The 12,629-nt window shown below is 44.2% G+C and overlaps 1 protein-coding gene across 2 annotated transcripts in view; it reads left to right on the top strand.

Annotated features, from left to right (window-relative positions):
* The window catches only part of syde2 (synapse defective 1, Rho GTPase, homolog 2 (C. elegans)), a 56,293-nt gene that overhangs the window by 13,603 nt on the left and 30,061 nt on the right, over window positions 1–12,629 (top strand). For both annotated transcript variants that reach the window (XM_030433742.1, XM_030433744.1), the window contains exon 4: window positions 10,421–11,556. In XM_030433742.1, the coding sequence (XP_030289602.1) occupies window positions 10,421–11,556 (1,136 nt within the window). The remainder of the gene's footprint in view (window positions 1–10,420; window positions 11,557–12,629) is intronic.

The raw sequence follows: 12,629 nt of genomic DNA on the forward strand, positions 1-12,629 counted from the left end.
TCTTCAAACGTAAAACAAATGTAGGCGGTGTGTGCCAGGGTTTTTTCCCGTTCAGTCCTGTTTGATAGGAGCAGACAGGAGCTGTGGCTGTCTAATCATATCACTCCATATCAGTGTCCCTCATTAGTTAAACTCAGACAGACATTAGCCAGGAGGAATTCAGAACCGGCATTCCTCAGAGGAAACAATATCCATTTACTTGTGACTGCAGCTCACACAGAGGCCACTAAACTTTCTCTGCTTTTTTTTTAGCCCTCAGTTGAATAAACGTCCTGTTGCCTTGAAAGCGTGCTCCAAACAAAAAAACCCACACAAATGATACATGACCTTAAGCGCTAAGCAGAAGTACATGACTTTTTTGTTTTTTTTACTTTTGTGCATGGAAATTGTTGACGACTCTGGCCTACAGCGACGGCATGCTGATGACAGCCAGCACAGGGCTCCCTGTCTCTTAATAAGCTCGGCCTGTTTTTTTCCAACTTCCGACTTTTTGTTCTCTCTGATGTGGCAACATGGTAGTTTCAACCAATTGGCACATCTTGAGCTGATCCTATAATTACAACTTTTGACAACACTTTTCTGTGGCACGCAACAGCCATTTCTAGTTGTAGGAGCACAAAGCGGAGGCAGAGCAGTTCGGGTACACGGAGGGAAATCTAATACTTATAAGCTTTAGTGTTCACAGTCACAGTTTTACTGCAGGAATGAGGGCTTGAGATAACGTTTTGTTTTTTTTTCACTGAAAAGTACAGTTTTAGAAGTTGAAACCACGAGTCCTGTAAATGAAAGAATACACTTCAGGATGGAGTTTTTCCCATGTTTCAAAACAACTATCAGCACATGATAAAGAGAGCATTACTGGTTGCTCTATTCAACACAATGTGGGCAAAAACTGTGTTGAGGGCACTTGGAAAACAGGAGAAAAGGGTGATTCCAAAGACAATCGCTATAACAAGAACCAAGGAAGAAGTATTAAAAGTCTTCATTGTCATGGCTAAATCATTAAAAGGGCAGTCATTGAAAAAAAACAGCATGTTTCGACTAATAGGTGTCGCACTATCTCCCAAAACAAATCCGTTCGTGACAAGGTCACAGGTTTGGTTGGCGGCTGATAAACTCCTTGATCCTCATTGACTGGCGTCAAACTCCTGGCTCCCTCTGACATCACGTGTGGCTCAGCAAAACTCTCTGTCCTCAGAGACTTTCCCTGTAGGATTAGGATTAAACCAGCCCCGAATGAGTCTCAGTGTACCAGCCCAGAGAGGTCCTAATAATGGTGCACAGAGCTAATTAAATTCAGGCTTTTACTGCCTGCACCTTTTGATAGGTTATTTTGCAGTCTAGATGAAATGTGCTGGTGTCATTAAGGCTGTTTGTGCTGGGTAAGCAGATGAGTGGACATCTTTGGAGGCTGGAGTTTAGCTTGTTCAGCAGTTTTCCCGGGGAACAAATCTTGTTCTGAGCTTCTGTGAATAGAATTTATCTCTGAGCTGTCTACCTTTTTCCAGCAGTGATTCATTTTCCATCACCTTGTTACCTTTCAAAGAACGGAGCCTCACTTACAGGGCTGGATTTAATGGGAGTACTCTGTAGCAGGTCTGTGGTAGTGTGGCTTTACAACTGCTGCAAATGGTTGCTGTGCTGTGAAAATAAGAAGCACAGTGGTGAAGATTTTTTTTTCTTTCCCCCCCCCCCCCCCCCCCCGTGCCTGTTGACTTTGCAATTGGTTCCTGTGGGTTTGGCGACGCCATTCCAAACTTCACTGCAACAAGAAAGCGCAATAAGCCCGGCTACGTGTCATCAAAGAGGAAACACTTATTACTGGTTGTTGTGTTGTGTGTGTGTCCTGTGGGCATGTTGGTTTAAAATCTAGCGGAAAGATGGGAAGGCTACTCCTTCTTTCTTCACCTTGAGTTAGAAATGTCCTTTACCCTCCAGTCATCACTGTTTGTTGTGTTTGCTGTTAACTCAGTATGTATTGTGCAGAATGACGGTGCACTCCTCGTCCTGTCACGCTGGTTGGGAGGGTTTGAGGATGGTGAGCAGGGTTTAAAAAGACAGCAGCCTGCTGTGGGTGATCAGTGACACATCTCTGTGCTACAGTCAAACTGGGCCTGTTTGGGGACATGGACAATAATTTCAATGACACCTTTTGTGTATTTTCCACTGGACCTTTTTGGACCAGTTTTGGATACAGTTTTCTGAGTGTCTAAGAACTGAAATGAGCGCATTTTAAGTGTCCTATAGTACACATTATCATCAGTTGTCTTCAGTGATTGGAAGGTTTCTGATCAGAATGAGGCTTTGCCAGGTTCAGGTTTGCAAATAATGACACCATAGAGTCACATTTCCACTGCAGAGCTTCCGCTACAGAGACAAGGAACCTTTGAAGAACCTCAGTGTGTTTCCCCTGCAGATTCCAGTGCATTAATGAAGTTCTTTAAAGTCTTTCCAACAGTACAGGAACTTTGGAGGTGGGGCCTGGAGCACCGACCATGTCTGATTGGCCGATCACTTGTAGCATCTCATTTTAGCGCCACCTTTTTAAAGAATCAGTAGCTGTAAGCCGGTTTGCTTTTTATTCATTGTGCCTCGACACATCAAGTTACAGAAGAAAGTGTATGACAGATGGACCAATGACAGCCCAGGCATTGTTGTATAAAGACTGACTTAGCGACTCATTGATAACCTTAAAAGGTCTTTCCAGTTTGTTTAGCATGATTTAGCCTATTCACAACAACTCACATATAGTTTACATCCCAGCTAACCAGTGTGAAAACTATGCAGCTCAGTGTGTTTTTGAATGTATTTCCCATTCCTCCGGCAGCTATTGGCTACATTTTAGTAAGGAATGAAAAAAAACAACTCTTGCTTAAACTTGCAGAAACATTGGTGTCGTCTTTTAATGCTTCACGAAAGCAGAGTGGGAAAAACTGTACCCAACTAAACCTCACCAAGCACACGTGTTTGTTGGTTGTGACATCATCGTTGACACCACAGCGAGCTGTATCAACTGTATGTGTGTTTAGGACACCGCCTCATGGTGTAGCTTGCCACATTTTAACAAATGTACCCACATGTTCCCTCTTTGGGAGTAATGGCTTCTTGAGTGCAGCCTCAGTGCTGAACTCCACTATTTTAGTCCCATCCTTTGTGTCTTCTGCTTCAGATTCTTCATAAATATGAGCTCAGACAGACTCCACTTTATCTGCAGGGCTAAAAATGTGACAGGCCTTTCGTTGATTGAGCATGAATAAGAGCATCTGCTGAATTAATGGAGCAGTGCAGATGGAGATGACTCTTTACTGACTATAGCTTTTCCTCTGTTCGGCTGGCTGGTTCTTCTTCCCTCACCGGATACACTCCAGACTCCTCGTGTGCTGCCTATTGACTGACTTTTTGTCCATTTGAATGCTCTATTTGTATGGAGAATAATGATTGATGGACTTTGGGGGTGGTGAGCCTCGGTGTGTTCCCAATCTCTTGTTCCCTTCAGCGCCTGTTTGGGGAATCTGACTTGGCCAGCTCTCAGAGAGAGATCAGAGCTATTTCTGGGGGTTGTGTTGGTCACGCTGGCTGCTGCATTCGGGAATTTGGCCCCGGCTGCTAAAGTTACATGAGAGTTCAAGCCTCCAAGTTGAAACCCCGGAATATGGGCTGACGATTGCGCGGTTGGGTCTGGAGGAAGTCAACAACTCAGAGGAGCAACGTTGTGAGAACGGCACTTCAAAACCCGAGCAGATTCTTTAGCTTGGCACTAGATGTGAGGTTCGGCCCACATAGTTTCCTCATGGCTCTTTCTATCTGGTCTGTTCTTCATTTCATCACAAGAGCGGCTTAGGGAAACTGTTCCGGTCTCTGAACTTTTTTCTTTTTACACAAACGCTTCATACTTCCTTAAGTGAATTAATGCATCGGGGGAGTCCCAATAGAATCTGTGTTTGTGTGTTTAATGAAAGGTTTTTTCTCAGGACATTTATAACCCCAAGCACTACTAGCTAGGGCTGCAAGTAGCAACTGTTTTCTTTAATGATTTATTTGCTCAATATTCTTTCAATTAACTTGTTAAAGAAAAAAGTTAAAACTGCCCACAACAATTTTCCAGAACCCATATTGATGTCTTCTTCTGTTATGTCCGACCAACAGTCCAATACTAAAAGATATTCAAGTGACTTAAAAAACCAAAAGCGTGTTCAACTGGTTATTATCATTTTATTATCTAAATCTGATATTGCCTGACATCAGCACCTCCTTTTTATGGATATGTTTTGAGAGTAAAAAACTCAGAAGTGGAAGACTGGCAAGGAACTGTGCAGGAAATCTACATCATGGAGAGACTGACATTCGCTTTGAAACTACAATCAGAGAAATTTAAGAGATGGTGGTCAAAGTGGATCAGATACATAAGATCACGGAGACCTGAACTACTTTAATTACCTCTACTACATGTCTTGGAGTACCAGACTATTTAACTATCAGGACAGCTGAAAATTGCTGGCAGTAGATCTTGATGAGAAAATGAGGAAGTGTGACATCCATTGTTCAAAAATAAGATAAAATAAAATGAAAGGGAGAGTAATAGCATAGAGAATATATATTTTTGCAATTACATATTCTTTTGTCTTGCTCGGTGTGTATGTAATGGTGCTGAAATGATTTTGTATGTTTCTCTCTGATAAAAATACAATTATACAAAAAAAAAAAAAACTCAGAAGATTTTCCTTTTTTTATCCAGCGTTGTGAATGCACAACGTGATTGATCATCTTGTTGTGCGTGTACAGCGCTCGATATAAATGGTTGCCATGATTCCCTGGCAAATATTTTGAGAAACCTGCAATTTCAAACGATACGATACGATACGATACGATACAATACGATGGATCGTAAAAAGCATAAACAGAGCAGCACATTGCAAAAGGACGGTGTACACAAATTATACAATTTTGGCCTTTGGTAGCCCTAAGTGGAAACTACTTATTAACATATGAATGATAGGGACAGCAAACACTCAAAGCATGCAAATACATTTTTAACATATGTTACATTGGTCAAATTTTAATATTGCTGTCACTGGTCACTGGTGCTTTTCCTTGCGTGCGCACATCTGGTTTAGAGAAATGCAAAACAACCGACGACTTTCTGTATTCATCTTTGAGAAATATGTGGAGAATGAAACAGTAGCTGTACTGCCGGTGTTTTGTAAATCAGGACTTGAAGCTAGACACATTCACTGATTGGTGGCCAAAACCGCCTCTTTGAAAAGCCGCTGTTGAGCCCTAATAGTAATTAGACAATTCAAACAGCCACCTCAAAAATTAAATATACAGCCTTTGTACTGCTGTTCATTCTACCTGCAGCCTGATAGACTAAATGTTACATTTTATTTAAAAAAAGATTGAAAACAGCTGAGGCATCTTTATTTCAGTTGTGGAGTTCAGTGCCTCCACTATGAAATGCTGCAGGAACCCTTCATTGTTTGGCATTCTTCAAAATATTTGAGATTATTTCTTTCTGCACTTTTACCCTGTGAGGTTATCTGTAATGTCTCACTGCCTCTGTATCCATTCTGTGTGATAAAGACAGCACTGACTTTCATAATGATCACATTTTATTGCAACAAGGAAGTAATTTAACTTTGTTCCATTGTAGAAACTAAATGAATCATGACATCAAGATTGTATCTCCAGTAAACGTTGTGTACTGAATATGTTTCTGGCTTGTTTCCAGGTTAACATAAGTCATTTGTCAACACTCATGACAGAGCTGTTAGTGCCTTGTTGTCGGGATCGTGGCGGTGCAGCGAGGCCGGTGTGGCTGCAGGCCGTCTAGAATTAGCAGCCACTCTGTCAGTTGAGTTACAGCAGAGCAGAGCAGGAATGCCTGCAGTGGTAGGCGAGCTAGGGTACATGAGGGCGGCTTTGGCAGGGGGCCATGTTGTGCTAGTGAGAAGGCCTGCATGCTTGGATATATTAGCAGGGGTTTTGTAACCATTGTAATGAAACGGCCGGGCTCCCGCGGCCCCTGAATGGCCTTCCAACACTGAATGATTTAGAGCCAAAAGGAGAGGAAGCAGCTCAGAAGCCGGCCTCGGTCACCCAGCGAAGAAACTACAGGACAAGTATCCCATTCACCGCTTTATTTACACTCCCCTTGTTTGTCAGCACACCCTGCTCCTTTCTGTTTTTACATTTAAAACACACACACACACACACACACACACACACACACACACACACACACACTCACACACCTCTGAATTCAAATTGTTTTACAGGGGTAATGAGGGAGGGCAGATTATTGTCCTGCTTGAAGGCTTATCAGAGCATACTCAGTGTCTATCTCTGTCTGTCTCTCACAAACACACACACATACACACATTGTTGTTGTTTTATTGGAGGACATTTCACATTATCCGACTACTGGCTCGAGTGACACTTTGGCTGTATTGTAGAAACGTATATCAGGAATATTTGATAAGTATCAGGTCGTCTCTCACACACACACACACACACACACACACACACACTCACACACACACACTCCTCCTGCACCTGTCTGGTGCCACAGCACTGTGAAAAGCCCTCGTCGTAAATTCCTGGGCTTTGTTAAGAGGTGTCAGTGGCCGGGTGCCTGAGGAGGGCTGCAGGGTCAGGGAGGGCATGTGTGTGTATGTGTGTTTATGCACGCATATTTACATGCACTCTCTCTTTGTGGCGCAGTAATATGCTGAGTGCATGTGCGTGTTCAAGTGTTGGGGGTGGACAGGGTTACCCAGCTCAGGTGTCACCCAGAGAAATGCGGACCTTTTGCCCTTTGACCCCGGGACATGGCCCTGGAGGGTTGGGTGTCAAACCATCGCCCCTGAACCTCGGCTAGCAAGGTGTCACGTTACTCTCCTGGCTGCTGCCACAAGGCCAAAGCCTTCAGAGGACACAGCTGCATGTGTGTTTGTAAGTGTGTGTGTGAAGCGACAGCCATTAACTTTGTCAGAGGCAGATTTGCCTTCCAGGGCTGATGGACATTGACCAGGTTCATGATCATTATCAAATAAATGGAACAATTGAAGGACACTGACTATCACTATTTGAAGGGTGTTTTATGTTACAGTGGAAAGTGTTGTATGATATATGGCCTGACTTTGCAATTGAAATCATTATCATAATAATATTGATATTGTTCCGTATACAGTATATACATGATGATAAGAACTACGTATTGAATTGGTTCAATCGAGTCCATGAAACCAAAGGACCAGTTCACCCCAAATTGAAAATCAATTGATTTTCTCCTCACGTCCATGTTGATGTAAAGTCAGGTGAAGTTTTGTAGTTCACAAAACATTTCTGGAGCTTCACAGCAAAACAGTGTTGCAGCATTCACCAAGAACTTTCACCCAGCTTTTCATCAGTATGGGGGTTAAGATAGTACATAATGACCAAATTTAGATGAACTTAACCTTTAAATATTAGACTAGACAGAATATATAGAATTCTTGGTTGCTCACACTTTTGATACTTTAGACAACATTTCATTTAAGTTAATTGAAATCTGATAAATCAACCAATTAGGCATGTGTATACAACCATAATAAAAAGTGATGATAAGAATGTATGTTAGATGGAATTAACAGTCTGAACCTCTGTTATGCAGGGTTCCTGTAGGAACTCAAAACTTTCCGAAAACTAATCTTGACAACTTTTGATTATGATTGTGAATTTAGACTGTAGAATTTTGTTAAACACTCGCTGTAGGGTTGGGTCAACATGATAAAATTCTGTTGAAAGCTGATAAGGATAGTGCTGCGTGGCCCTGACATGAAGTGCTTACATATAACAAATAATTACCAGTTTAAACTTGATACAGGACCGTCCTCGTCTTATATGTTAACTACTAATGTACACGATGAACTGCAGTTTTGATCCATTACAGTTTTTTTTAGCTAGTTACTTTCTACATTTCATTCTCATCATATAAGGATGGTAGACAAACTCAAACATGTGTAAAACAGGGTTTCATGTTCGAGGAATTTCACTCCTGAACACCTTGTTTCAGACCTGACCGGGCTCTCTGTGTACCCGACCCCTCCCCAGATGTTGTTTCATGAATTTGCACCTCTAGTTCCCTCCACCCATGCTCTCCCTTCTCAGAGCGCCTCTGTGTCTGTTATTGGCAGGAAGCTGTGACAGGGAAGGCTACTCAGCCAGCGGGAAAAGGGGGCTAAACATGGTTTGGTGAGGAATGTGAGAGAACAGCCGCGTTCATTCGTACATCCACCCGCCAGCTTGCCAGCCTCTCAGTCGACCATCCAGACCTCTGAGTGCCTGGACAAGGGGCGCCTTTGTCCCCCATCTGCTGGCTACACCCTGCCCTGCTCCTGCCCCCCATCTTACCCTTCTCTCCATCCTGTTGCACCTCCTCTGCCTCCCTCTTTTCAGTCGTGGGCCCTCGCCCCAGAATAGCACAGCAGGTCCCCTCTGAAAATAGAGCTGGTGATGTTGGCAGGGTCAAGCACTCTCTCTCTCTCTCTCTCTTCTTTCCTCTTTGTATCTCTCTCTCTCTCTCTCTCTCTCTCTCGCAGGATCACTTTTGTTTTAGGGATTTATTCAGAGAAAGTAATTAGCTGATAAAAAACTTGAAAAAATGAGAAATCTTAAATCAATAACAGCTCATATCATGAATGTATTAAGTGTCTGAATAGCCCACCGGCCCCTAGACTGAGAGTCTTGTTTACTATCTAGGTCTGGTCTGAAAGGCCTACAGAAGGTAGATCTGTCCCGTTTAGTCATGTGGTCCAACTTTGATCTCCCATGGATCCGTGCTGTGAGTTTTCTCCTCTTAAATGTAAAAAAAAAGCAGGTTAACCAATGAGGGAATCTTATTTAAAGGAGTGCTGAACGTAGTAAATAGCTGTTTTTCTGTTTGAGACAGACTCAAGCTGCCCGTGGGGCGATGAAGCATGGTGCCCCTAATTTGACAAATTTCACTTTAATCACACAAATCGGGTCTGGCTATGTGCCAAGTCTTTCTCTTTCTCCTCCCTTGCCAGATAGATTCATTGGAGGTGGTAAATGACTGAAAGGCTAGTTTGTAAGTTAGTGATGGAGCTCTTATCTTAAGCACGGGGAAGTAACAAGCAGCGAACACAGAACAGACAACTGTTGAAGTTTGATGTTGCAATCAGTGGAGTGGAAGCTTCAGGGAGCTGAAAATGAAAAGTTAAGTTCAAGTACCTCAAAATTGTTCTTAAGTAGAGTGCTTGACTAACGTACCGAGATACATTCCTGTGAAAAAAGAGACCTTCTTTGTCTCATTCAGTCGCCTGCACAAGCCTGTGGATGATTTTATCAAATAATTGATTTGTTTTAGTTGTTTTAACGCTGGACTGTGCATCCCTTTGTGAACGACTCAGGTTGGCTTTTCAGCAACAGTCCAAAGGATGTGTCTTCATGCATGTTCTCTTCGATACAAAAAATTAAGTATAGCGACTTCCGATAGTACAAGAAGCCAAAAAGTTGTTGGTCTGCCGACATGTTGAAGAAATCGTAAAGCCACACCTCAGTCCTGTAGACTAAACAATGGCTGTCACTCCTGTGTAGAACTCTAGAGCCTGAAATTTCGCGTTGTAGACATCTAGTTAAACAAGAGCTGTCTACAAGGTCCAATCCAAATGGATATTTTTCAACTTGAATAATGACTGAGTAACTCTAGCTCAGCCCTGGAGCTGTTGGTGTCTCCAGACAGACATTTCCCTGCTTAAAGTTCGTTGTTTTTCCTGGAGCGGCAGCTAAAGACATTCCACCTCAATTTCCCTACTGCTTGATTGAATGAAGCCCACTCGCAGGAGAGGGGCCTCATGGAAACTCTTTGGGAACAATCAAATGCTTGATCTTGATATCGGCGCCATTTCAGCAACCTGTTCATTTTCTAAATCGCTGTCTGGGTTTACTTATATAGGCTGCATCTGTATTATATAGTGCTGGAGTGTTTATGGAGCGCCGCCTGCTGAATGTATCTCTGTCAGTGGATTACTGGGTTGCATGTAAACCCTAATGACTTGATGATGTGCCACGAAGGTGTAGCGCTTTTCTGAGAGGCTGTAAATTATGGCTCATTCGCACATTGCCTGTGGTTTGTGTCTTCTCTTTCCTCTCTGACTTAACTGGACATCTGACAGTTACTTGTAATCATGGGAGTGATGTGGACAGTCTCTCGAAACCAGCGATTACAGCGACTCTAAGAACTTGTGGCTGGTGGGACCCATTTGTTCATGAGAGTGATTCAGAAATTGCTTTCTAAATATTTTTCTTGCCAAAGTGAAAGTGTTTAATCTTCCCCAACCGAAGAGAAAATCCAAATTCAAAATGCGTCAGTCTCTCCTTTTAATCACATCTTCTCTTGCTCTGTTATTTTCCTCTGTAGATGGTCCTGACCTGCCCAATGCAGTCAGCTCTCCTCCCTCCAGTCCAAACCCTGCCAAGAAGAGCAGCTCCCTCAACTGGTCCTTCCCAGACAAGATCAAGTCCCCTCGCACTGTGAGGAAGATCTCCATGAAGATGAAGAAGCTTCCGGAGCTAAGTCGGAAACTCAGCGTCAAGGGAACCCCGAGTAGCAGTAACAGCAACAACGGGAGCAGTCACTTGGAGCCCAGAGCTCATTCTCCCCGAAACAACGGGACTGGGTCGGAGGCCGACCCTCATTCCTCAGGCCCTCCCAGGTTAGCTACGTCTGGCGGTGGGCAGGCGAGCCGCAACGTGATCTCGCGCTACCACCTGGACAGCAGCGTGTCCACACAGCACAGCTTCAGCAAGAAGAAAAGTAACGGCAGCTCAAAGTCCGCCAGTAAAGGTGGCTACCTCAGCGACGGTGACTCACCTGAGCTGGTGGCCAAGTCTGGGAAGCACGGCTCTGCAGAGGGGAAAGGAGGGAAAAACAAGGAGATGGAGGGAGGTGGCGGAAGCTCCAAACTCAACGGCACAGAGCTGGACATTGATGCTTTCCGCCATTACAGCTTCACAGAGCAGCCCAAGTGCAGCCAGTACATCTCCGGACTGATGAGCCTGCACTTTTATGGTGCTGAGGACCTCAAACCTCCACGAATCGACTCTCGAGATGTTTACTGTGCCATCCAAGTGGACTCGGTTAATAAAGCACGGACCGCTCTCCTCACGTGTCGAACTACCTTCCTGGATATGGACCACACCTTCAACATCGAGCTGGAGAACGCCCAGCACCTGAAGCTGGTGGTGTTCAGCTGGGAGCCCACGCCGAGACGCAACCGCGTCTGCTGCCACGGCACAGTGGTCCTGCCGGCGCTCTTCCGGGTGACGCGTAGCCACCAGCTGGCGGTGAAGCTGGAGCCACGGGGTCTGATCTACGTCAAGCTGAGCCTGATGGAACAGTGGCAGAACTCGCTGGATGGAGGGCCAGACGGAGACAGGGAGCCCCAGGTGTTTGGTGTGGAGGCGTGGAAGGTGGTGGAGAGGGAGAATACGGGACTGATGGTGCCGCTGATTATCAGCAAGTGCATCAATGAGATCGAAAAGAGAGGCTGCCAGGTGAGTGAGATTATGATCTTTTTCTTTGAGAAAAACTCAAGCAGATGTTACTGTGACCAGCTACATGCTGCAGCACTAATGTTCCTTTCTGTTGTCTAGGCAAAGGGTTTATAAATTGCTTACGTCCAGGTCTGTTAAACATCAGGTGCTGGGTGGATGAAAAAGGGAAAACTAAAGTCCCCACACTAGATCTTAAATGCTCCCATGAACAAGTATTACCTCCATGTGTGACGTTTTGGGCTCAGGCCTGCCAGGAATATGTGACTTTATTTTTGTAGTTTTTTGGTTAATTGTTTAGACTTAAAAATGTTAGAAAATAGGGACCAATGTCCATTATCATCAAGTGCCACGGGTAACGGAATGGCTTGTTTTTTTAGTCTAAAACACAACCATGCTCTATGATTTGATAATATAATGAATAATCACTTCAGCTCCATATGATATATAAATATGTTTGAGGACCCAGCACACACGGATGGAAGCCAGTCTAGTCCCATTCTGTCAATTGATAACAGATGGGGATTCATTTGAAAAGAAGCAGGCGGTACACAATTATATAATGCATTTTTTGTAGTGAGATAATCCAACCTTCATTGCATCCTTTTGGCTCAGTATGCCGTGAGATGAGTGCTCGCCCTGCAGCCAGTTATAATACTGGATGAGTGGCACGAACAGAATGGATAGAAGAGATGTACCGCTCTTCATGATGTCTCTGAGCCTTCCTGGGGCGACTGGCTCTTTTATTCAGAGAGGAGAAAGACTCCGAGTTAAGAGACCGGTGTGGTGGAGTGTTCCCCTGGATCATGTGACCAGCCCTTGTTTTGTCCTCCCTCCATGTTTCATGTGCTCTTTGAAGAGAAGAGAGAAAGGCAGCAGAGTTTCTCCTAATTAGAGTTGAGACAGGGGCAGTAAAAGTGTCTGGCCGCTGGTCCTGACTGATCACTCTAGGGGGGCATGCCAGGGGCAGCGGGTGCCTGGGGCCAACAGGCAAACATTAGGGGCCTTTCCAAAGAGCCTGTCTGTCAAATCAGAGCCCGCCCCGCCTCGGCCATTTATGCAGCACTCTGCGCTTT

The sequence above is a fragment of the Sparus aurata genome, chromosome 11 (assembly GCF_900880675.1).
Source record: "Sparus aurata chromosome 11, fSpaAur1.1, whole genome shotgun sequence".
NCBI lineage: Eukaryota > Metazoa > Chordata > Actinopteri > Spariformes > Sparidae > Sparus > Sparus aurata.